The sequence below is a fragment of the Ixodes scapularis genome, unplaced genomic scaffold, assembly GCF_016920785.2.
Source record: "Ixodes scapularis isolate PalLabHiFi unplaced genomic scaffold, ASM1692078v2 PGA_scaffold4__175_contigs__length_147842914, whole genome shotgun sequence".
Taxonomy (NCBI): domain Eukaryota; kingdom Metazoa; phylum Arthropoda; class Arachnida; order Ixodida; family Ixodidae; genus Ixodes; species Ixodes scapularis.
In genome coordinates, this window is record NW_024609879.1 from 59,896,223 (window position 1) to 59,923,176 (window position 26,954).

The 26,954-nt window shown below is 45.3% G+C and overlaps 1 protein-coding gene across 1 annotated transcript in view; it reads right to left on the minus strand.

The window, feature by feature from the left end:
• The window catches only part of LOC120846999 (medium-chain acyl-CoA ligase ACSF2, mitochondrial-like), a 72,511-nt gene that overhangs the window by 14,872 nt on the left and 30,685 nt on the right, over positions 1 to 26,954 (minus strand). Inside the window, exons 9-12 of the mRNA XM_040218940.1 lie at positions 24,987 to 25,135; positions 18,822 to 18,913; positions 8,387 to 8,463; positions 8,181 to 8,288 (exon numbers count right to left, since the gene is read on the minus strand). Coding sequence (XP_040074874.1) covers positions 8,181 to 8,288; positions 8,387 to 8,463; positions 18,822 to 18,913; positions 24,987 to 25,135 — 426 coding nt within the window. The remainder of the gene's footprint in view (positions 1 to 8,180; positions 8,289 to 8,386; positions 8,464 to 18,821; positions 18,914 to 24,986; positions 25,136 to 26,954) is intronic.

A 26,954-nucleotide genomic window follows, 5' to 3' on the forward strand; every position in this document is an offset into this window, starting at 1 on the left:
GTGGGTGCGCCGACGACATATGTGACAACATGGCTTAAGCGGCCACGTCACTTTTCTAATCGTCGTTGTGGGCAAGAAGGCTTGATCCGCTTGTTTTGCGCGATTGGAACCTGGGCACCATGAGGAAGGTGGAGCTGCCCTAAAGTGAATGCAATAGCAGGTGGGTCGTTCCAGTGAACCCCTATACAGATGATACCAAGCAGAAACTTTTTAATAAATGTGTTACTAAAAACATAGAATCTGAATCGCACGGACAGGAAGGGAGGAGATCAACACACGCTGTGTTGTGTTGATATCCTCTGTTCCCGTATTCTTCATGATTTATTTTCAATAATTGGCTACTAACTAGTCCAATCATCAGCACTAGTCAATAAAAGAATGCTGCTATTTATTAGTATGCATTAACACCATGATTGCAGTTGAATCCTACAGTCATTTATTAACACACAAAAACGAGGGTGCAAGCTAGCTAAACAGGCTAAACACATAATTTATTAAAGACGGGTTCTCTGAAGGATGACACAAACGCAGAGAAGTATAAAACAGAGCTGAGTATTAATGGGCAAAAAATGAATAGGCGACCCAAAAAAGAAAACGTAGGGGAAGACATGAAGTCAGTCTTTACAATTTCTCTTCTGCTTGCCACCACTTTACAAATCGAATTCCTTTTTGGGCCTTACAGCGTTTTACTGTTCACAACCCCTGACATACCCAAGGACAGTAAACATAAAAAAGCAACCTACTAACATTTGGGTAAATGTGATTGAACAAACAACAGGAAATGCCTTGAGCTTTCAACCTAGGAAATAAAAAATATGCACAACATTAAGATTTAAAAAAACAGACGGACGCATCACAACTGTTTTTAACAAAAATATAGGCCAAGAAACTTCTTCCACTTGATGGCAAAACACAGGGAAGGCACTAATAGATTTCTAGGTTTCATCATTGTTTGTGATTCTTTCAGTATACACTTGTGGTCACTCTCTTTAGTCAAAATTATTTCATCATCATCATTCATTAAATCATCACAGTAGTGTTCTTTAAAGGGGTACGAAACAAAAATTGAAATATTCAAATTTTGTTCGGAAGTGAGTCAAGCATGATGGATAATAACCGTAAATGATAATCGCACGTTTGCATTTTGAACGACTGGCGATATTTTTCGTTCCAAACGGTGCACTCGAACAAGCGCTCGAAGAGAAGCGAACGGAGAGCGCGATGCGTCATGGGATATTCGGCGCAAACAAAAACAGAACGAAAAGATTCCCCGCGTTCGTGGAGTAGCAAGGCAGGCGTGGTTATGAGCTTTGCCCTTGGTGGCGTTATCAGCGTTGTGGTGGTGTCAATAGCGTCAGCGCGTTACAACCAAGCCGTTCGAAGTACCCGTGGCGTGACGAGCGTGTTGCTGGCCCACGTGGGCTGGCCCAAGGAGCACGTAGCTTCCACAACACTGTCAGTTTAGGGCTGAACTAGATGGGGAAAGCAACTTTTGTTCGAGGTTTAAGTGACGGGCTAGTCTTCTAGGGGTGAATGGCTGTTTCCGGTTGCACGAACGAGGGTCCGAGACTGAGGGGAGTCCTTCCTTTCCGTCTTCTTGGACCGTTTGTTACAATGCGCGATTTGTGAGTTGAGCCAGGAGGAAAGCTAAGAAAGAAAATGTTGAAATTCCAAAGGGCGGCGCTGCTCCGAAGGAATCTGCTGCGTCACGACTACGTAGCAAGTTCCTCAGTGTTGCTAGATTACCTCCCAAATAGGCTCCGCATGCATCCACCAGGTGCACATTAAGATATCGTTTATTTAGCTTTAAAATTAGTTTTTTTCTGCCTTTCAACGGAAGACCGGTCTTTTTGAGGTTAGGGTGAAACATGCAACACATTCAAGCTAGAAAATGAGCGCTGAAATTTCGTTTCCCTACCCCTTTAAAGCCACACAATTATTACATTAGATCACGTGTTTTGACACAGCTGAATACAGATACTTATTTTTCTGCAACATTTATACTAAGTTCAATCGGTCCTTAATGCAGGGTTTTGTCGCATAAAGTGTTCTATGAGTCGAGCGAGAATTTCTAGCGGTCTTTGGCACATGTCGTGCTGTAGACTTATATATTACTGGCTTTTCTTTGTTACTTTGTGGGATATGGCAAGCGGTATTGCATTTATTGCAGGTCCCAGCTGCACCAAGCGAGTAGACTCACCGTCAAAGACCGCAAGCCGCGCAGAGTGTTCTATGAGGTGAGCAATCATGTTTGGCAGTCTTTGGCACATGTAGTGCTGGGGGTTTATGTAAAACTGGCCTTGTCCGTTTGATCCAGTTTTGCTTCAGAAAAAAGTGGACCTCTACAGTGTGATGGTGCACGGCTGCATGCACATGCACCCGGTATTTATTATATTTATATATACATAGATACAAATCTTTATATTTTGATTCAAACAAAGTAAAAAAAAAACGGCGTGAGTGTTACTTGGATGTTGACTTCAATGTGTGTTTGTGGGGCTCAGAGGACATTACATAAGGGGAAAACGCTTAGCAGTATGTTACTCAAAACTAATTAACCAAATTTTTAATAATGGTTTTATGGGATATGTTTCAATTCTAGTTTCAAAGGCAGTGAATATTAAAGACTAACACAATTTACACAATTTACGAATGGCAACAAGTTTCGAAATATTTAGTGCTAAAAATCTGCCTTTTCGTCGCCCAATTCCAAAATATTGCGCTCAGAAGGCCTCAGGATGTCGTGCGGACGTGGTTGCTTCGGACGCACCTTCACTATCCTGAAAGTATGACGCCGATGCTTCCGCCAAGGACACTGTCAAGATAGTGACGACGTACCCGGTATGACTAGGTCGCTCTTCTGCCCATTATTAACGGCACGAAATCTTGAGCTCAAGCTGAGCACGGTTTTTGCATCCGACATTAAAGACGCAAAAGTTGGACAATGAATACCTCCAAGCCGCTTGGCTTCTTGTGAATGGTTTAAATAGGGATAACCTTTAATATTGACTGGCTTTTAACACTGCAGTTGCAACATGGTCCATAAAGCCATGAATTACAAAGCTAACAGATTTTGGTCAATTAGTCAACGTACTGTGACAGTTATACCCTTTACTAATGGCCGCCGAGTTCCACGAACACGCAGTGAAGAAGACATCGACAGAACTCTCGGGGCCTTTTTTCTTAATTTTGTTAGCTTTCAAATAGAATGATGTGCAGAGTGTATACACGTAAAACGACTTGTAGAATTTAATCATGCACATAATTGTTACAAAACTTTGCTTTTCACCCAATTAAGTATTGCATTTGTCATTGCAACCTTCCAAACATAAGCAAAGCATCCAGTTTGGTACTCAAAGTGTATTCTATTCGGCAATAAATCAACAGACTACTACTTGGTTCGCCTTTGGCTTCATTGTGAAAATATTAGGCGTGTGCGAATCATGAATTTTGGCTAAAAATGGATATTAATTTGAGCTTATCAACTTTTCAGTTGAATGTCACATATTTTCTGCACCTCTCTCCAAGCCCGTGAATTCTGGGCCCGTTTACATGAAGTCATCCAGCCGCCGCAGGTTACCTTTTGGGCCACCGAGATTGCTCTTCTCCTGACGCAGACAGCTCATTGTATATTTTGTCAGAACATCTTTGTCTGTCACGGATTCGAGGGGTGCATTGAGGAGCTAACGCAACAATGTATCATAGATAGCTGTAGACATATATTATCACGAGCACCTTTTAATATGTGATCACCCCCTCCACCTTTGAAAACCGCAGCCGTCAACCTCGACACGCTGCATGCTGGATTTTGGGTTTTTCAGTGTAGAGGAGGAGGCAAAAAAATTAACATTGGCGAAGGGACAAATATTAGCATCTACCGTTATGGTCAGTCGGCAGCCCTGTACGGTTCATAAATGCAGGGTGGAGAGGTAAGAAGGGTGCGTCTGTGGCAAACATAGATTGTAGCACCTAAGCTCTCCGCCTTCTGTCGGTGTTTGTCCCTTTTTTTCTTTTTGCAACTCGACTTTTTTGGTTATGTTCGCTGATACCGAAAAGAACCCAATATCGCACCCAATGAACGCTGGCGACCGATGACACCGCCTGACAAAGCGTGTCTGCCCAAACGTCCCTGCTTTTTGCCTTCTTCTACTTTGAGACATATTGTTTCTCATCTGTGCATTTTTTGGTGGCCTCTTACCCATACAATAACCTCAAATGTACACAGGAAGGCTGCTGTCAGCAGAAAGAAAACCGGCCGCTGTAGAAGTTAAAAGTGAGAGCAAAGCAAAAAATCACTCATTGCGAAACTATACCAGTGATGCGTCGGATTTTTCCGTGGATTTGTTTTTACCTCCAAACCTGTCAGCTCATTTCTAACAATAAATGTTACAAGATACATAAGTCTAGCAGCGTATCATAATACATCGCACAAGTATTTCATTACTGAAACATAAATAGATTTCGTAAATGCATTTCGGTACAGAAATAGACATACTTACAAGTGCCCCTAAGATTACAGCGCAATGCTTGCATGTTGTGATGTTGCCCCGATTGTAATTCTTCATTCGTTTTACATTGCTGCCGACGCCGGTTACTTGTTCCAACATAAGCACTGTATGCCTGTGTGTAGGCTGATGCTCATGGCCTTAACTGCAGCGAATAATAGCAGTTTACAAGAGCAAACATGTTTTGGCCTTCTACATTAAGCTATGTTTTGCTTTATCCTTTTACCTAACGCAGGACCAGAACACCCAACCGGCACCATGTGTCCTCTACAACAAGCAAGAGCTGGACGATGCAGACTTTCTTCACCTTGTTGAGGATCGTGAGCGCTTGTTTTCCGTTTTTAATGCAGAAGAGGGGCTGTGCATGTTGTTGGCAGCATATTGGCTTTTCAGCATCCAGTACGAATGCAAGGCCTCCAACACACTGGTTGCTCTGGAGAAGATTTTCCTTGGCTTGAGCGACACCAATCCAAGGACAGTCGTAATTAAATTTTTGAACAAAGTTTGCAGAAAGGTATGCGGTTGAAGAGATGTTCTGTGAGCCGTTTTAAAAGTGTATACTCCACTTTTCTCGACAGTATTATCAGGTTAATTTTTATTTTGCTTCCAGAACGAATGATAGAAGGTTTTATGAAGGCATGTTTTCTTTTCCTTTCTTTAAATGCTGGGCACTTTCTGAGATAACTAACGCTGACTTCCTGTAGACGAGGTGCTTAGAATTTAGCTGTACGAGTTCCTTATCCATAGTCGTCTTCCAGAACTTTATAATTTCCTTTGTACGTGAGCAAGAGGATAGCGTCTTCTACTGAAACGTTTGCTTTTTTGCCGTAGAGTGCAAGTTCATTCTGTAATATTTTTCATTACATGTTTGCAGATAGCATTCTTTATTTCATGGAATGGCATACATTGTATTTCCCATTTCTCAAGGTTCAATAAATGTTCAATTTAACACATTCTAATTGATGTCATAATGAGCTTCACCTAATGAAATACTGCTGTGGTTCAGTCAAGGGCTAAACCACCCCCCTGTACCCTGCTTCCAATTAGTAAACAGATGCGCATAAGATACAAGTGATAAGCGAAGCGTGTTGCCTGCAATCCTCTGAGACAAACAAAACATGTCACTTGATCTCCAAATCAGGAAAGCTTTACATGCTTCGTTTGTGGCAGACCATGATGTTCACAATGGTTCAGCCGTGCAGTGCGATGCTCGGGGCCACTGCTTGCTTGCTCATTTAGAGCTCGAGAAAGGGGGGTGCCGTAACACTTCCCTAGTGCCCACGGGGTTATGATGTGGCTTGCAAGGAGCTCTTTTGTATTACTTCTTCATGAAGTGAGTTGTGTTTAGTGTGACTCATTATTTCTTTATCACGTGCCTCGTATGTGGTGATGTGGCAATCCCTCTAAGTGAAAAAAGTGTAAATATGTTCAGTAAACATGATAAGCTGTAAATCATACAATAATAATATAAGAATATGCCATACCATATATAATTCTCGTACAATTTACAAGTTCTGATATGTGTATTGGACACATTCCAATGAAATGTTCACTGGGGTCTATACTTATTTCACCCTTCGTCCGAGCGCGGCGGACGCTACCAGCCAATCCAGCGTCGAGTGAGTGACATGTGACCTTGAACTCCACATAAGAGAAACGTCGCATGATACTCTCTCGGCGCCAGATTGGCTGGGGTGGCCCAGCATCCACTGGGCCACCCCAGCAGGTGCCCATTTCATGCCAAGCACCCTTCATCAAGGATGTTAGCAAGCACCATTTGTGAAGGGTGCTTGCCTCAACGCCATAAGGGTGTTAGCCCAGGGACAAACTGATTTACACCCTTAAGTGTGTAAAAACCTTTACTGTGTACTCAAGGCTTCTCTTTCCCATTAGTGCCAGTAAGCTTGTGCAAAGTGAAAAATATTGTAACTGAACAGTAGAGAGTTTTAGTAGATCGCTCCCATGACTCCGATAACGATACCCGATACTCCGCCACCGCCTCCCTTGCGATGCATGGTATCGTTATCGGGGCTATCGGAGGTATCGAAACGATCTACTAAAACTCTCTATTGTTGCACTGTCCCTTCACCTAAAGTTACTTTTTTAAAATATTTTTTTACTGCTGCACTACGGGGGACCTTAATGGTGGGACAACATGCCATCCCTGAACCTATGACGACTGGAATGGTGGTCGCAACCACCGTCGTAAGACTTAGTGCTCAAAAAGACCAATAAATATTGAGCAGCCTTGCAGCAGCTTCGCGTGTCATTACTATGTAAGAGTTTCTGGGGTTGAGTTCTAAAACTTGACCTCCCGAAACTCTTGACAGTCTTCTGAGGAACAATGAGGCAGTCTGTGATGAATTATGTATTAAGTGTATAACTACAGCCACTTTCGGCCAGTGACCGGCCGGAAGTCAATGGCCAGTGGCTGGCCGAAAGTGACAGGCCAAATGTGAATGGCAAGTCACTGGCCTAAAGTGAATGGCTAGTCACTGGCCAAATGTGAATTGCCAGTCACTGGCCAAAGGTGAAAGGCCATTCTCTGGCCTAAAGTGAATGGCCAGCCACTGGACAAAGGTGAATGGCCAGCCACTGGCCTAAAGTGAATGGCCAGTCACTGGCCTAAAGTGAATGGCCAGCGACTGGCATAAAGTGAATGGCAAGTCACCAGACGAGGACGAAAACACTTCTATTGCCGAGCACTTTGACCAAGCTTGGGCCATCGAAAATCTGGTTGGCCATAGTACACTTGCCAGCGATGGCCAATTCACAACGTGCTGCTTGGGTATGTTGTCCTTAAAGAGACAACATATACACCTTTTAGAAAGATAGGCACTCCTCATGTAGCTTTTCGAGTTTTTGCTTAATCTTATTGCGTGATATGGCCATTTTTTTATCTTAATTTATATTTTAAGAGCTCGTGGTTACATTCTTACGAATATAAAAGGCATTTACAATGAGTAGAAAATTTTGCTCGTGCTCTTGAAGCTCGAGACACGTGTGCCTCAGAGTTCAAATGAAATGCGAACAGCAGAAGGTGTGGCCTGTGAGACATGCTACGCAACCTAGAAAAAAGTAGGAACTGATAAAACTGAGTGGTGAAAACGGGACTGCGAGGGTGCGCACCTACTTCGATGGGCAAACACCAAGCCCACCATTTAGAAGCAATCCCCGCATTTGCCCACACCGGATCAGGAGCGTGCTCGCGCGCAGAAACCAGATTCGAAAGAGTCAATGCATCTGCGCATGCTCGGTGCAGACAGCAGCGGCAACGGAGTGGCCTGACGTCAGAGAGTTAAGTTGGTTTATACACAGCCCCTCTCCCCACACCGCAGTTTTTATATGTTCCTAGCGGCCTCCAAGTTGCGCGGCACGTATCGAACGCCATGTGCACCACTGTTCGCATTTCGCCCGCATCCGATGGGTGTTACGTGGAAGCTACCGTAACAACGGGATCGACCTGTGCCGGACCGAATTCGCGCATCCTTTCCACCCGCTGCAGAGCCCGTTGGACGTGTTGTCGGCAGTCCTTCTCTTCTTTCAGGCAGGCTACTGAGTAGCAATTTATAGAGTCGTTGATAGCCCAAGTAGAAGATCGAAATAAAAGTGAATTGCACCGGCTATTCCTGGTCATTCACTGCTGAAAGTGACTAGCGCCCGGTGCATACAGACCTCAACATGGTCCAGTGGTTTCCCAACCGTCCGAATCCAGCGGTCCGTCGGTTCGTCGGGGTTCGTGCTGCTCAAGACCGGACTGTTTTCGGTGGCTCCGTATATAATCTGAAAGGTCGCACCATTGACAGGCATATTTTAGGAGCTCTCTGAAATGGGAAAAAATATATCATGGCAAAGAGACGGCTTCGGTATAGTTAACATACGTGGAACCTTTGGGTGTTCAGCCTTGTTCTCGCCTTCTCCACAACGTCGGGATCGCATAAGGACCCGGCTACGATTCCTGGGAAAAGAAATGACAAAAACCAAAGGACAGTCGGAAGTCAAGTTAATAGACGTTTTTGCAGGCAAGAAGCAGGCGGGCCGGTATGAAGGCGCAATTTAGGCAAGACCAATAAAGACGCGTAAAATTCAGCGTAGCCGACGTCAGAACGAGGGGCTCTTGTGGCTCTTGCAATACCTCCTCAAAGACAAAGCGTGCGCCTTCCCCTCCAAGCTCCATTAGCAGTGTATCCACGAAGCGCGGCCAAGACAGCTTCGGGATCGTCACCAGCACGACTTGCACTGTCTTCACAATAAGTGCGAAACAAGTTCGGGGCGAAGTAGAGAAGGACGCGTGTGCCACTTAGCGGCGTGACTTCTATAGCTTCTGCGTGTTTTCCGCTTGCGGTGAAACTAACAAGAGACGTCATGCTCAGGCCTTGTCTTACGGCTGGCACCAAAAGTGTAGGCAGGTACCGCGGTAGAATACCAGCTAAATAAAAATCGTATTTTCCTTAGTGTGTGACGAGAGCCTAGATTGCCACAGAATTGTGAAGCTACGCGTGCGGAAAAAAACGAAACTTTGATGCCTTCGATTTGTATGCAGAATCTATTACGTCGTTGTTGTGACAGAAACCTCTGCTTCAAGTATCCATGTCACACAATTTTTTTCGGTGCTATTTTTTAGTAATCAAAGTAATCGCATTTGATTAATTTTGGGGTGTCATTGTAACTTTTCGATTGCTTTCAGCCGATAATTATCTTCAAAAATAATCTCACAATATTGAAAATAATAAATTACTTTATTATGATAAGGTGTTTTTTTTATGTGGCCAATGTATAAAATGCGTCTAGTACTTTATTTCTAAATTTAATGATATTTATGACTTTGTGCCATTTTTCTGCCGATGTTTTATTTTTTTACTTTTTAATAGTTATATTTTTTCTGATGCAATATACGAGCATAACTGAGCCTCGTCAAAAAGAGTCTATCTGACTTTAGACGTTTGTTCCAAAGCCTTTTTGTAGGAAATAAAAAAAAAAATCAATGAACACGTTTTAATCTATTTTTACTTCTTTCCACAGAGGTTTTTATCGGGTTTCGAGTTTAGAGCTACGTAGAGAACATATTAATATAGTAATGCTGCTATCTGTCCACCTTGTGAGCACCTAAATCTTTCCAAGATCAAAGAACAAGACAATTGTTCCCGAGTTCTAGAGAAGGAGGGCAGATATTCGGTCTGGAATTTTACACTGTGGTGTGCTGCCTTTTGAGCTGGGATTGCCAAATCCGAGATCTCTATAAATGTATTTCAGTGCGATGCTCAATGGTTAATATATAAAATGTGTATCTTCATCAACCGTTCAAACAAACCACTCTTCCCCTTTTGCAAAAATATAAATCCGGTTCGAGCCATTCTTACACTTTGATGCCCAAAAGATAACTAACACCAAATAATGTAAAAGCAAATGTGTGATAAAAAAAATGTTGCAGCATTCAAAATAAGCGGTAGGCGTTCCAGAAGAATGGCAAATTTGAGTGGTGTGTAATATGGTGACTCTAATTCACCGCTATAAAGCATGAAAGGCCAGTTTACAGTCCGGCACATTGAGAATAAGTTTTGCGTTCTTAATGTTCTAAGCTCTGTTTCTTCTCAGAATTACAATTGATAAGAACATGAAGCTTTTTTAAAAAAATCGGAAAGTTGTCTGATTTGTTTCAGAACTAGTTCTAAACTATTCAGTATTAAATATGGTGTTCTTTCCCGATAGTTTTTCTTTTTTAAATATCGATCAATATTTTTTTGCAGATAATCAAAGCAACCCCATTGAATACTTTTCAAACAAGACTAGTTGTGATTGTATTCAATTATTACTTGTATTTTTGTAAACTGAAACGGTTTCAGGGAATTCAAATTCGGAAGTATGATAATTAAGAGCTGTAAATGCTTCGTTATATTCACAAATTTTCTACTGTACACCGCGAGACGTTGACTTCTGTGATATTAACAGCGTGTAATTTAGGGAGGTGAAGAAATGAGTGCCGATTGGGTGACCTGATTGTGCCCCCGCTTTACGAAGGTTCGTAATACTGCACATAGATGACGCCAAGTAAAGAAAAACGATCAAAATATTGCCACGTGCATGACCGCAAAGTAAAGTTTCCCCGTACTTCTAGAAGATTCAAGTTTACTGTTACCACGAGTGTAAAAGATAAGGAGGCCAGAATGATTTGGACGAATCAGTCTCGCCCTAGTTCTCCGCCAAACATTATTTCTAGTTCGAATGTTCGAGACGCCGAGTGTAGTAGATGAGGAGCCGAGTGCGGCTTTGCCGACTCTCTCTAACCCTTGCTCGAACCAGCTGTCACGCCGACGCGTCGACGTTTGCTGCTCCTCCTTCGACGCTCGTGTTTTTTTTTTTTTTTCTGACCGTAGCTTTTCGATTAAACCTTTATTTTCAAATTACGCTTGTCGAGTTTTTTCTTTTTTGTTTTGTTCCCGACTTTTTGTGGATTTGTAAGGTAACGAATTTCATGCCCGCGAAGTGTACGTACCTCTCAAGACACGCCGGCTAAGTAAAGTGCTCAGCCCCGAAAGACTCCACTTTGCGGAAGACACCGAAGCCCGAGCCGGCCACTCTTCCCAAGACATATCCCCGCAATATCTGCTTTTGCCAGAATAGACAACAAAGCCAGAGACGACGATGAGCAACGCACCGCCGCACATTCCGTTTCGCCCATTCATCGTAGTCCTTAGCGTCGCACCTTGCGCCCCAAAGCCCTCCCATGACGATGTCGACGAGCGCATCGATCACTGGACGCAGCAATACGAACGAGCTACCCGTCAGAATGGGTGGACGCAGGAGCAATCCTTGCAGAACGTCTACTTCTCGCTCGAGGCAACGGCACGCAACTGGTGTGAACACCACGAGGCGACGGTCACCACCAGCATGCAAGGGTGAGCTCCGCCGAGGTTTCCGACCCAGCAGCGACGAGAACACGCTGAGAAGCTGCTTCAGACAAGGGCTCAAATCCAAAAGAAGAGCATCGTCAGCTTCGTCGAAGACGTGCTTCAACTCAGCAACCGAGCGAATCCCGAAGCTACTGAAGCGAGACAACTGAGGATCCTCATGTGGGTGGTCAAAGAAAACATCTTTGAGGCTCTTGTGCGCTGTCCACCTCCGACCGTCGAACAATTCGTGACGGAGGCTACCAACATAGAATGCGATTCCCCCAGGCTCGAGCCTCGCACTGCCTGGTGTCGCTGAATCCTTGTCGTCAAGGTGTTACTTGGCGCCAGCACATCAGACGTACGCGAGATCTTTCGGGTCCTCGTCCAATGGAAACTCCGAAAGCTACTCCCCGCTGCTGAGCGCCCGGCCTTGCTTTCGGTCGTAGAGATCGTACACGACGAAGGCCAGCGCGCCTCGCAGCCGGAAGCTCCCGTCAATAGACTTCTTCTCAAATTCAAAGCGCCGTATCGCGGCGAAATGCAAACTAGTGCACTCTGGGAACTAGTTGACCACTCAGTTGAGGTTTCGATTGAGCAGCTTCAGTTCATTCTACCTCGCCGTGACCGAATGCGCTGCTTGCGTTTTCGACCATGTGACTTTTCACTAATGCACAATATTCTCATTCGCGAGCGATACAAAACGAAGACCGGGACACTTTCTTGCTTCCCGAAACACCGGATAATGTGTGTGCCTATGCAAATGTGGCTTAGTCACCTCACACCGCAATTGCATCTTTGAGCTCAATTTCAATAATCCTGTCTAGTACCCGTGAACTACAAATTAAATTTGGTCAACTTGAGCCCTACACATATCTTTTGTTTGCCAAGCGTCCGCTTACTGTTAGTTGATTGGGCGCAACACAAGGGGCATGCTCACATTAGTATCAAAGTTGAGCCCAGCGTTGGCGCACGAACTTTTAAGGAAACGCAATAAATTCGACCTCACTACTGCACAAAAGTTACGATGATGTCTTCTACGTTTCATCATATATCTTCAACTGAAGTTTGATGCTGATCGAAGATTAAACTTTCGCAAAGGCTGAGATCGGCTAACTACGACGGAGGCCCTAACAAGCGTCCCTACTCCTCGCTAAGCATTTTTGGACGAGCTCTTACCGACGCCCAATATCTGTGTCTGAACGGTGTTTCTGAAATCATCTCGGCATGCTCAACCATGAAAACGCAAACATATAAGAAATATGATGGTCATTAGAAACCGTCAAGTCCGCTATAAATAATTTCGTTCGTTTGGCGCACCGCACAGGGATCCACGGCCGTCCGGCGCACGGCTGGTGAACGGTGCGACGTTCTTCAAACAAGTGGTGGACTTTTTGCTTTTCGAGCGAGTTTGTATGTGCGAATGTGCCTATATGATTGGGCAGGATTATTTTATGATATGCGCATAGGCGATATTGAATTAATGTAGTACAAGCAGGTGGGGTCTTCACATCGTGCAGTGCTGCCGGTCGGTACAGATGAGAGACAAGGAGGGTGTTTGATTTAGCTTTTCTGTGTCGTCTCCGAGTTTTATCGTGCGTACTCAGGCGTATTAAGTGAAAGAGTAATTGCCAAAAGTTATATTTTGTCAATGTACGCACAAAGCAAACGAACTTCCTGACCAGCAACACTAATGTAAAAGTGCAAGCTCGAGGTATGCGTACCTATTGATTGTTACAGCGTGTTGATTCGTACGCACGCAAGGTCCCCGAGCTTCGCAGCGTCGAAACTCCCAGCACTGGCTCATTCACATACCTAGGAACGCTAACAGAAAGGCTCAAATACGAAAATACAAGCATGTGTCAAGACAAACTATACGGGTGGTTCGGGCTTATGCTAAAGAATCGATGTCTGGCCATTTTTTAATAGTCCACGCTCTGTGTGTAATCTCTTGCCGACTTGTCGATCAAAACCGAAACCATGCCACTCTCCTTCCTGGCCAACTAGTTTCTAGAATGCATCACGCGCAGTGTTGCATGAAGTGATTTATAAGAGTAGTCTATATGCCCGCCCCCGCGGAGCCGGCGTTGACCTACGCCGCCATGACCCGACGACCGTAACCGGAGACCCGTCGTGCCCAGCGCCTTTCCGACGCGACGGGCCTGTACCCCGCTCGACGCCAGGAGGGACAACCTCAGCAGGCCCGCCAAGATCAGTCGGCGCCGAGGAAGACGGACGTCTGGAGAACGGCTGACCGACGTCCGCTATGCTAGCACTGCGGTTAAGCTGGCCACATTTATCGCCGATGCCCCTACTGGCAACTTGGGCTGCGCGGGTTCCGCCCGAATAACCCACGCACACGGTATGGTGAACGCCCACGAGTAATTAACGAATATCTTCGCCGTTCACCGTCTGCTGCGCCCGCTTCGGCTCGTGGAGCTCGCTCGCATTCACTGCGACGCCCTACATCACCTCTTCGTTGTAGCAATTTGGTACTTGTAATTCCGTAGTTTCACCAGATTTCGCATATTCTTAAAACTTGGGCTTAGGCGTTAAGATTAAATGCCGTTGTTAAGATGGATTTCCACTTAATAGTCTCACACCGTTCGCGTTTGAGCGTGGAAAGTGCGGTGCGCAAAAACATAATGATCCTCTATTGGTTGCGTCGAGGAAGTTGTGTACAAATTTCGGTTTAATTGAGGGCTCTGGTATGTGGGTGTATAAACGACCGCCTCCTTGAGAAAAAAAAAAAAGAAGGGTGAAAATTGTTTCTCCATCATCTGATCTAGCCACACATATTGCTACATGTAATGCGTGCTTGCCATTAGGGAAATAGACTTAAAAATTTCTGCAGAAAAAAGTGATTCCTTGAAAATAGTTTTAAAGGAAACCATGAGTATAGAGGTCTAAGTTAATAGATTATGCCAGCCGTTTCTTGATTTCAACGAACATGTAACAAAGCTAGTTTTGTTGTGAGTTTTCGTTGTTGTCGGCGGGCGGGAAAGAAGAGGGGGGGGGGGGGGTGCGGTTTTTCCCTCGGTTCACATAGCCTTTGCAGGGATATATTCGTCGGGTAGATTAGCGGCAGGTGTCTGCTGGTGGTGTGGTGTGTACGCGGAGGTCAGTGAGTCTGGCTCAGTTCCGGCATCTTTGCGGCGTCATGTCTTTTCGTCTCCTCCCTTTTCTGCCTGCATGGACGACTATAAAGCGTTGTTCCCTAGCGAATGAACTCAGCTGCGCTTGAGACTTTGCGCCGTCTTGTCCGTAAGTTTATTTCTCCTTGTCACAGGATTAGATATGTGATGTTTTCTAACCAGCACGCGTTCATAGGTTTGCACCTTGCTAGAAAGTCGTTTTGTTTCACTCACAGCAGTATGGTTGATGTGCTCGCTAACGTCGTACACGCGCACCGAATCAAATACAATACTGAAGATCCTGAATCATTTTGGCCCTTTTTCTCGAACGCGGGACAAGCCGTGTCCTATGTGGAGAGTCTTTTGCCTTTACTTTTGTTCCTCCTTTATCAGCTGCACAGGGGTGAGTCCGGTCAACAACACCTATACTTCGTTTCAGCTTCCGTCCGAGCGCAGCCAAAGGCTGAAGGACGGTTCGCAACTTCGAGAAGAGCATTCCTACGCACCACAAAGTAGTTCACAAAAGTAATTTCTTTTAAAATAACTGCTTTGTGCGTAAAAACTGCACAATGTTCCAGATGTGTTCTGCTGAGAATGATTTGCAACTAAAGGAATCAAATCTTTGAAGTTTATATTTCTATTAATATACGTAAATGCATGTGGTTTGGTGAAAACATGTATATCCGCTGGCAACACGGCTGCAGTGATCGGTTTTTCTGTGCGATTTCGTTCCCGTTATCGCCGAACCATGTGCTTCGCTGCTTTCCTCGTCGAGTCGCTTCAAAACGTCCTTTCGCAAAGGCACCTTTGGGCGTCAGGCGCGAGAAGTCGTGATGAATGTCTAGTTTCAAATTCGGCAGGAGACTCCGGCCGCGTCGTACCGACGCGTTGTAAACAAGCAAAACGTCTGGGCCACCGCAATTCAGATACGCGGCGAAATCAGAGAACCCCTTTACCTGCCGATCACATTGAATGCCGAGAAGCTGGTGGAAAGGACTGCGCCTCGAGCCCTGGTATATCCAAACAATACAAGGAAACATCAACGGCCGGGTCATCGGGGACCTTGCAACGTGTACTTACAACTCGAAACTACGCCGAGCAGGTGGAAAGCTCGGACACAGATGCCAGCGGCCAGCCTACGTACTGACATCCCCTGTGACTAAGTTTCAGAACGTGAAAGGGCACTTTTTAAACCTGTAGCAGACGATATCGTTGATACACCCGTAGCAGACGAAATACTCGGCGAGCGCGGGTGGCGCGGCCGACCGGCGGCGCAGCGGAGTGATACAAAAGTGCAGGCGAGATCGCGTGACCTATTGCCGGCATGTGATTGGCTCCGGCCGCACGTAGCTTTGGCTGCGCTCGGACGGAAGCTGAAACAAAGTATAGATCAATCTAAAGTGCCTTCATGTGCGCTTCGCATAGAGTGATGCCAACTGCCTGTTTCACTTTCTCCCGCCACCATTTTGTTCCTCATTGTTTCCCCGTGCGTTTCCCGTGCGCCGGAAAGTGGCCTTTGTTTCCATCGGTCCCTCCATCCGGGGGGGGGGGGGGGGGGGGAAATGCTAATCCTCCCTCCGTGGGTTCCACTACCCTATTCCGAACTTGTGAGATAAGGTGCTTGTTTCCGGGAGGGTTATAAGCCCCACGGATTATCGCCGAGACCAAAATGGCTGCTGGTTTGTCGGCGAGTGGTATTACAAAGGGTGGCACCACCCTAGCAAAGCGCACATGAAGGCTTCCAAATCAATCAAGGCCTGCAAACACCTTACCACCTCTTTCAGTTGGAGGGCAGCAATTCAGCAATTACAGATCAGAACACGATGTTGAGCGTACTTGGATGCGTTTATTGGACACGAAGCGCAGTCAAACGCAGACGGAGCACTCGTGTACGATCTCTGTGTTTGCTATAGCTCACTGTGATGAGGTCGAAATTTTAGAAATAAGCCTCTAGTTATTCAAGCAGGTGATAGTCGGGCGACGCCCTACTGAAAAAAAACATTTGGCGCCTATATGAAAATAAACGGGTCCATACCGGTAACAGTTTAACCATACCGGTCACCAGTTTGTCAAAGGGGTCGCCCGTATGGCTCAAAGGGGTCCCCGTTTGAGCCATAACGGTCACCTATTTGGACAAACAGGTCACTCCTTTGTCAAACGGGTCGCTCGTCTGGGCAAATGGGTCCCTCGTCTGGGCAAATGGGCGACTCGTTTGGGCAAAGTTGTCGCACGTTTGCTCAAACCGGTAACCATGTTGCAAACTGTACCGGTTTAATCAAATGGCTCTCCGGAGCCCGTTTGATACTGAACGTACAGATTGGCGGCGTGGGCACACCTAGCGTTTCAGCCGTGGCAGCCAATGTTTCCGGAAGGCTGGGAGCGCCGGTTCATCGATTTCAGATCGTCCGCGTAATGCAAGTAATTATATTTATATTTCAATTGCGCTGATATTCGCTTATACTGCAACTAAAACTAACACCTTTTTTTGTTGTTGTTGTTGTTTTACGTAAACGCGCGACGTTGGTGAGCCGATATTTTTCACAGAACTTTAAAACTTTGTCCATCTTTGTTGCCTCAATTTATTCATTAAGCTCGAATCTCTCTTGCAGAAGACGCGACCGCGTGAAAGAATGTACGTCTAGACTCCGTTTCACTTTAATTCAAGATGCCGCGAAGGTAGCACGCGTACACGCGGCTGCAAGAACATCGAGCATTGCGAGAGCACGCCCGCCGTTGCAGCAGTCAAACTACGAGCTCGCGCTGAGTACTTTCTTCGCTCGGGCGCAAGCCGAGCTTCTGGCCGCCCCGCCGCCATTCCCGAAATTCGAGCGTGCTAAAATGCGCAATAAAATGCTTAGATGGGCCAGTTGGTACATCGTGGGAAAATAAGCGCCAAAAAAACACGGACAAAGAGTAGATTGACAACGACACAGGGCGCGCGTGTTTTTTTTTTTTTTTTTTTGAGGTTACAAAAACACATCTCTCTGGAATGCCTGGGGAGAGGGAGAGGGGCTGTCCCCTGTGGTACTCGCCCCCTCCCTCCTCCCTTGTCACCCGTCACGTGACCCACAGCCGCGCGCGAGCTACACGCTGATAAGCATCGAGATCCGGAAGGGTGCGCCTAGCAGCCGGTTTTTTCTTTGTCTGCTTGTTGTCAGTTCCAGCTCGAACTTTGCGCGTCGACCTGCTTCGATCTGTCGCCTAAACCTGCGGTCTTATAAGGATGTCTCTCGACAACGTATTGTATATGCACCAAACCTATCAGTGTACGAAAGTCCTACGTCTATATCGGCAGCAAGCGATCCTTCAAAGAAGTCAGGAATTCTTGCGGTTTGGTTGGGTCCGGCAACTGACAGCTTGTGCGCCACATCGTGTTGAAACTTCCAAGAAGCCGCTCCCTCTCATTTGTGTTTGTGTGGTTGTCCTGCATTGACCGTGTCGACAAATATCACGGATTACATCTTTCAAGTCCGTTATTTTTATGGTAAGTGCACTGCAACCTACTTCTTGGCAACGATTGACCGTTCTTCTACTCGTACTCTTCCAGATTATCTATATAATTATGCAGCCACTATTCTCGCGGCAGCCGGGCGAATAATTTCCCGAAAGTCTACCTTCATAGTCTAGAATTACCTCGGTTCTTGTTTGGTTTGCTATCTTCTCAGTTGTATAAAAGCTTAGAGTGCCTCTCCCATTTCACAGATCGCTTGCACGTTTGTACTTGTCTACAGAAGACGTAATAAACTTTGAGGAGAATTGAAAACAATCTTTTGTGTCTGTTTTCCTGTCCATTTGCAAGCACCTACGTGAGCACATTTGTTCTACGTGTTTACTCCATGTTGTAAATAGGTTTATGAGTTTCGGAACGTCTTAAGTAAGTTTAAAATAACCAACCTACCAGACGATCCCCGTTTCGGGCTAGCGCATAATTTCCCGATTTGAATGGTACGTTCAAACGTGTGGTCACGTGCAAGGTCGAATGGGCACCTGTATCAAATGGGCACCCGTATCAAACGGGCACCTGTATGAAATGGGTACCGTTTCGAGCGGGTACCGTTTCAAACGGCTAACCGTATCCCATAATCACGTTTGATCCAAACGGGTCGACAAGTTTGCACCCGTTTGATTTACCAGTTTGCCATCCGTTTGAATTTCAAATGTTTTTTTTCAGTAGGGCGGGGAGATAAAAAAGTGTTTTGTTTTTACGGTCTACGCTGCTTTCTGTTTGAGGCATATCTGAATCTAGGCAATTTGGAAAAGGGGTGCTAGTGTTTTGTCGGATCAAACATTCCTACCTTTTCTAAGCGAAGAAACGTCGTAGTCTCCTTGTTGAAGCTCATTCACCATGTCGAGGATGATAGTTGGCGAACCGAAGGCGACCGTACATCTGGAACATCAAGTCCATTTTTGAAAAAAAGTCTAGTAATTCACGAATAATCAGGCTTCAAAGCGCACTATGATACATTTTGAGACCTTTCTTTGTCATGGAGCGAACTCAATCTACGCAAACTGAGCATCTTATAAAACCCTACATTGCGATAACGCTTGGCATTTTTCGCCCTTAAAAACGCGACCAAGCACCGTTATACACCCACTTTTTTTTAAGACATCTCAGAAAGAAAGGGGCATGTCGGGGTCTCTATTGCGTTTTTTTAAGGGCGAAAAAGGTCACATATGACTGTAATATTGGGATTTATAAGGTGTTCAGTGTGCGTATGACTGAGGTCGCCCCATAACAACACGATCTCAGAAACTATCTTAGTGGTCCTATAAATGTACCGTTCATAGGCGAGTTTCAGTACGCTTTCGCGACACAAAAGTAGGTTTCGCACTTTATGCTCTGCACTCTAAGAAAAAATGGAGGAAAAAGGTAGCAACGGCGCGTCTTCCTCCCTTTTACTGACGCGCCCCCAAGCGGACACGAGAAACAGGGAGGAACGAGACGTTTTCCTCCGTCTCCAAGCAGACGGGAGGAAGCTTTCGCCCTCCCGACTCATCTTTTTTCAGTTTCGCTTTTTGAGCACGTCGCGCACGTTGTTTAATAAATGTTGTTGAGTTGATTGAGCTTCAGCGGCAGCGAAGGCCGCCTGTAATTACGTCTTCTAGTCCAAACCTGCAGAACATTTCGGTTGCATTGAACGTTTTCACATCTAATTTTATCAAACGAGCAAACGAGGCCGCTAGGAACAGCAAAGTTCCGGAGCAGTGCCAGCAGCGCTACGCACATTGGGTGAGGTGGCCGTCAGGCCGTCTCTGGATTGCGGGCGGTACCCACGCGGAACTAGAGTAGCGGAAGCACGCGGAACTGTGTCGACGTTTTCGATGTTATGGAAATCGCAGGAACTGCGTCGAAGGCAGTCAGGTTTTCCTGCCGGCTGCGTGCCTTTCGTGCTGAGTTCGGTTCTGTTCTCCCGTGCCGAGTGCCAACCGGCATTCAACGTGGTTCTGTATTCCTACGTGCCAGCAACATAGAAGCAACATCGTGATGGCAGTGTTGTGCGTAGTGAACAGAAGACTGGAATTATCGCCGATGTGACCGTGTGTTCGCGTATCAGTGGTGTAACAACAAGACGAGATGACGTAAAGCCGCTGGTCGGGCCGTGATCGGAAGGGGCGGGGTGTCGCAAGTTGACATTCTGCTTTACAATAAAGAGTTTAAGACCACTTCAGGAATCAGGTGCAGTCGATCTACGTGCGGATAGTCACGTTGGAACGTTGGTCTGAACAGTAAGCTCCTATCGTACAGTGACCAATGTGACTGTCGGTCCCCTACAGCGATTTCGCTCCGGGGAAAAGACTGAACAGTACGAAATTATGACAGAATGTACGTATATTTACAGTGGAATTTTACCATAAAAAAAGAAAAAAAAAAGAACAGGTAAAATCGAAAAAAAAAGCTATCCTACGGTCTGTGGAGAAACTGCCCTCAGAGTGGCGCGCTGGGATGAGTGCAAGACGTTTTCGAGCTCGCCACGGTGTTTTACACTTAACACCTGCCGCAAGTCGCGGCTTTGACTGCATTCAAGTTCATCGAAAAGCGATATCTCTGCCCGTGACGCATCACTTCCAGCCGAGTGAATATACGCTCTACAGAGATTAATTAAAGACGGCAATTGCAGCCGTGTGCGAACAGCACAAATAGAAAAACAAACACTACAATAGAAATACTGGCTAAGAACTGCCGTGCGGGGAAACAAACTCATGGCTTGGAACCACATTGGAACGGCTCGATTTATTGGTTTTCAAATAAATACGGCGCGATCGAGCGTTTTCTTTTTAATAAGAGGTTCATCCCCTGAGCCATTAAAAATACTCTCAGATGTATGACATTGCTGGAAAAAAATCAACATGTTGGGAATATTTTTTACTGCTTAGGGAGTCACCGAGAAATTCCGTACGTTCAAAGCGACCAGTATATAAAGGACGGCAACGCAGAGCTCACTAGTAGTGATCGGGTTAGTGTGTTGTTGTAAGGATGTTGGTATGTGCGATGCATGGGTATGTAATGTACAGTCGGGAGCAAAAGTTTGCGGGGCACGGGAACGCGTGCCGAAATGCATCGCCGCGCCGTGCAACGGCGCTCCGCCGCATTAAAAAGCCGCGCTTCGCGCATGCGCGCCCTTCGTGCTGGCAGTCATGTCTCTTTCGCTCGTTTCTGTCCGACTCACTCCTGATAACCGGAGTCGGCGCCAGGGGCGCAAGTTGCCGTTTCGCTGGCTGTCATGCCTCGCGTCCTCTTCAGCTGCCTCAGCACCCGCGCTAGGTGACGGAGCGCCTCGTTACCCCCCCCCCCCCCCCCCCCCCTCTCTTCCCCCTACGCGACCTCCATGACAAAGCGCGGTGGCTGAGGCGGCTGAAGCAGACGCACAGCATGACAACCAGCGTAGCGCTAACTCGCGCCCCTGGCGCCGACTCCTGTTATCAGGAGTGCGTCGAAAAGAAACGAGCGAAAGAGACATGAATGCGAGCACGAAACACGTGCATGCGCAGAGCGCGTCTCCTTAATGCGGTGGCGCGCCGTCGGACGGCGCGGCGATGCATTTCGGCACGCGCTCCGGTGCCCCGCAAACTTTTGCTCCCGACTGTACGTACAGCTGATGCTAGTAGTTGAGTGATGTGTCGTCTACGCGTTTGAATAATGGAGGTTCCCGAGGATCCCGAAGCGCAGTAGTGGAGTAAGAAACTAATATATTTTTTGTAGAACATGAATTGGGCAGTACCTAGCGCCACTTAGCCTAGCTACTTGCGATTATTCTGCTTGACCCTGCCATCTGGTGGCAAGCGATTTAACCTCATTTTACGCTACGCGGCTACGCCTTAATTTTGTGTTACCGTGCTGAAATGAGCCAAGAGGCTGCTTCGGATTTGCTTTTTTTGAGAGCGGCTTTTGGTTTTGCGGGCGAATGGTTTACCACTCCTCCGTGATGTGCGGTTGACGCTACGGCTGACGAAGGAATTGTGGCTCGAGGAAGAGCTAGGGTAAGACATAAAGTACGCGAAGTGGGTGCCGGTTGTCTCCGTTTAACATCGCAGTGCTGACGATGAGAAGACTGAGTGACTGCATGCTTTCGAAATGAAAGTTTCTTGACCTGCAGAGGTAAGTCGGCTTCGGAAATGAATACAGTTCGCGGAAAGCTCCTGTTACGTTTTTTATTTGCTGCTCCTCTCGCTCCGTACAATAGACTTAGTGTTCCCGTTAAGCCTTATTGAGGTCGATTTGCTCGATTCGTGGCTGCCATATTGAGATGCAGGCGACGGAGGAACTTTTGCTCCCCTGCTTTAGGGACGAAAGTTTCTCCATTTCTGAAGGAACATATGTATCGAGACCATTCCTCCCTTTAGAGAGGACTATACTGATCCTTTTTTCTAAGAGTGTGACTGCTTCAAAAAAGCAGGGCATGGTTTCTTGTGTTTCCGTTCCTTTTCTCGCGATTGGCTCTTCGCCCTTCTTATCGGCTAATTCCGTCATCTCATTGGCCGAGGAGCGATAATAAGGTGCTCGGGACGCACCCCGCCATGCGCTTCTTAACTTGTCGAGTACTATTTTGCACCACAACCTAAGAAATAGTGTGTGTATAAAAGTACAGCCCTTGTCCCATATGTAACACCCGAAAACCAATGTTGGCAGTAACGCATTACAAGTAACGGCGTTACAGGTAACGCGTTCCTTACTTCGGTAATGTAGGAACCTTCTCGTTTCTTTTTCAAAACAGTAGTAGATAACGTAGTTACGTTACTTATTTCAAGTAACGGGAAACGTACTTGCGTTACTCGCTACTTCTTCCGAGGACCAAAGAATTTACACTTCAATTTTTGCGTGTTTTAGGCGCCAAGTCATCTGAATGTTTTTAGTTTTGCTTGTTTTGCGTTTTTTTCTCGTGAGAATTTGGGTGAAACCGTAGAAAAGATTAAATAATTATGTTCAGTTTTTTTATGAAGATAATGTTCTTTCAAATATGGCGCTTATGCCTTCCTGTACCGTCAAGACAATAAGGCTTGCTAATTTATAATTAAACAATTAACGCAAAAGTAACGTGCGTTATTCTTTATCGGTAATGGTAACGCGTTCCTTTTACTTTCAGGTAACGTATAGTTCGGTAACGCGTTCCGTTTATTTGCGAATTTCGTAAGTTAATTGTTTTCGGTAACGCCTATGACACTGCCCAACACTACAATTCGACGTTCAGTCTGCAGACGTCGAACCGACGATACAGCCTCTCAAGAGGAGTTTGATAGCCGACCAATACAGCTTATTAAAATAGCTAATATACGCGTTAAAGGCTACACTAATGTAATCAAGGTTTTCTGACTCTGTTGCAAAACCTCAGTGTTTTTTTTTTCTAGTCCTTGATACGCACATACTCTACTTAGTACGTTATATCCATCAGCTGCCAAGGCGCTCGTAAAAGTCGGCATGCTTGGCACAACAACAATGAACTGAATGTCCAAATGTATTTTTGGGGTGTTACGTATGGGACAAGGGGTGTACCCCTATACACCCCCTATTCCTAAGAGTGCAAGACTGACACCGAACGTGACGGTCCTCCTCCTGACGAAGAATGACGCCTCAACCGAGTCGCCACGCTGTCTTCTAGATCTAGCTTCAATATGGCCACAGAGAACGTTTCTACGCAGAAGCAAAATTGAATCTCCGATCAGGGGAAGAAGGCGCACGTGGGGGAAATGCGAAGAAAGTTTAAGAGCATCAAGGTAGAAGTTCAAAGGCATACAACGCTGTCAAGCTAATAGCCTTACCCAGCAAATGAACGAATACGGTCGTGTGTGTTACAATCTATGTGCGGTACTATATTATGATGTCATATTATGCCATATATTATGAAATTGATGCGTGTGTTGCTCGTTTTTACTTCCTCACCTCAAGGTTATGGCGAAGTAGAAAGCTGACCCAATTGATACAGTTCGAACAAAATGAAAATCCTACGGCGCTCAAAACCCCGACTCCACTCGAAATCGGATCATTTTTTATTTTGCCTCGGGTAAGCAGAAAATGGGGAGCTGGACGTTTCTCCGTCTGAAAGCAGCCTATACTTAAAGCACACTTGTGACCGGAAGAAAACTAGCCCTATTTCGCAACCACTACGGGGCCGTAATGCCAAAAAAAAAGGTTGTCCCCGATTACAGCCCGCGTGTGACTGTACTCCTGAAATCTTTCTTTGGGTATGCAGGCAAAGCAACGGGGGCGCGTGCGTGAATGCCGAATAAAGTTGTGCACGCGCACACTTCATCTCGTAAAAAAATGCCACAGAAAGATTTCCACGGGTATAGCACAATGTATCTCAGTCATCCTGCAACTGCTGGTCAAAGCATTTTCTCGGTTGGTTGCCTACAGATCTGGTCCCAAAAAGAAAAAAAGAAGCCGGACAGGGACGCCATGCTTTCTTATTTTTTCATTATGAAAACACAACAGAAACACAGTGCGCCTCCAACACAGCGGTGCTTTCCATCGCTTCTGTCTGTCTGAATGTAAGATGAGGAGGAGAGTGCATATGTCTGAGCCATATTGTAGAAAAATTACATTAAAAAAAAGAACCCAAAACGAAATGAACATTTGTGTCTTGGCATGCTGCGTGTGAAGGAGTTTTTTTTTTTTTCTTTTTTTTTCCGGGATTATTTTATTTATCTTTATTGATATCACAAATACCTAAGTGAGCACATGAGCTGATCAAAATACGAATTGCGCCAGGGAATAACATAGCATTCGACCATAAGCTGATTCACGTTTAATCTCGAGCTTGCGAAATAGATTAACTTACTTCTAACAGCTACACTGATACCTAAGATACTGTCTAACGCTAGGATGCATTAAACCTGTCCCAGTTTTTCTCTGCGAATTCCTCCACAATGGCGTAAAGTACGATGCCGAAATATGGTCATGCCTTTGTGATACCAAACAAGGTATGCGGGGCCATAGTAGAAAATTAATTAACATTTCTTGTCACCTGTACTTTGCGATGGCTTTCATGGTCAGTTTTGGCTCGAAGAAAGGCCCCGGCAACACTACAGTGGAGCCGAACATCGCGGCAGTCAAGACACCCAGTGTTCTGCCGAATCCGTAGATCAGCTGTCCATTCAGGCAGAAGATTTCACGCTGCAAACAAGGACATTCCTTCTTTTTCGTATGCAATTAAACAAAAAAAAACTACTTTAGTTTTTTTGCATAGATTGATCAGTTGTCTTCTGATCAGTTTTTTTTTTTTTTCAACTCTTTAGCACCGATGATGTTTCCTTTATTATTTTAGACTGATCCTTATTGCTCTGATGACTGTCTATCAACACGATATATATTTTGTTTTGCTTATTGTAGCGTAGTTTTTTTTGTTTTTTGGTGACGGCTTGCTAGAATCTGTTAATATTTATTATTTTACTATATGCATCTCTCCTGGTTTTTTGGCCCTTTACATAAACATGATGTGATTTGGTAAACGAGAGCAGTTTTTATCGAATATTTTGCCCGAATAAACTCATTTGCAGTTAATTTTCCTGAGCTTCGCAATTAAAAAAGGGGCCAATTTCGTGCCAGTCAAAACTATCTTCAAAGCGTTTGTGCCCACTGAAACTATAAAGCATTTTCTGAACGTGAACAAGTTTAGGAATGCTAGAAGCTGTATAACACTGGAACTAGTCTGGCCTTTTGAAATTGTAAAGCAAACGCAAAACACCCGTTCTTTTCATAACCATGGTGCTCTAGAAAAGGTTCCAACGCAAAACTGAATACTCGTACATGCTTGTGAACACTTCGTCGTTTGTTATGCTATTATTGCAATGAGCCGTTAGGAGCTTCGGTTTTGTAACGTCACGATTTTTTGGCGGTTGCCAAAGAAATCACTAGTTTGTAGTTGGAGGAACAGTCATTTTGTGTATTCTATACGACGACCTTCATTCTCGGCAGTGGTTTTTATATCACGTAAATGGGGGGCCCATCAGGCCGGCAATTTTTCTAGCTGAGCACGACGAATTCTGTGGAAGCACTTCAGGAACTTTTTATGGTAGAAATGTTTTTCAGCACTTCAGCAACGGAACAAACTAAGTTGGTTGCCTAGTCTGTTGTATATCATAAAAACATTAACGCGAAAGACAAAGAACAAGGTTGGACAAGGCTGGACTAGAGCACCGTTTTCGATCATGGAACTTTGCGTTGGGTGTTAAGAATTTGCCATATCTTGAAATCTTTTTTGCCACTCCTGTTGTTGTGAGCTTTGAGCAAGATCCTCTTCCTCCACTTGTAGACTGTGCAGTGTTTGCAGCTAGTAATATTGGGTGAAAAGTATCAGAACATGAGCGTTCTGCTACATTTGTTTGTCCTTTAATTTCTTAATAGTATAACCCTGGAATATCAACACCCGACGTCGTTCGGAAAGCGGGAACTAAGACTGCGTGTGCCAAACCAGTAAGCCAATATTAGAATCTTTATTGTTTACTTGTTTTTGATATGAAATCCAGAAGCAGGGAACCGCTTAGCTTTTTATTGTCTAACGTCCCGGCTTATCTATTCGTAACCGGCGCGACAAAGCATACATGTAACGAAATAAGGAAGTAACTGCTTAGGGTACACTTAAAAAAAGGTGTATTCTTACACCTTTAGTCCCATATAATACACCCCAAAACTTCAATTTGACCGTACAGCCCCCTGTGGTCAAACAGACGGCCCCAAAGTTTACGAGTAGCTTGATAGCTTGTGGTACAACTTATTAAAATAGCTAATGTACGTGTCACTGACTATAACAAAAATATTCGGGATTTTCTCGGCCCTTTAAGCAAAACCTCAGTGCTTTCTTTCAGTGATCTTTGATACGTACTTTAGCTATTTAAAAAGCTATATCGCACCGTTATCAAGCCCCTCGTAAAATTTGGGTTATAGCGCTTATAGCGCTCTGTACGTTGAACTGAAGTTTAGGGGTGCATTATAT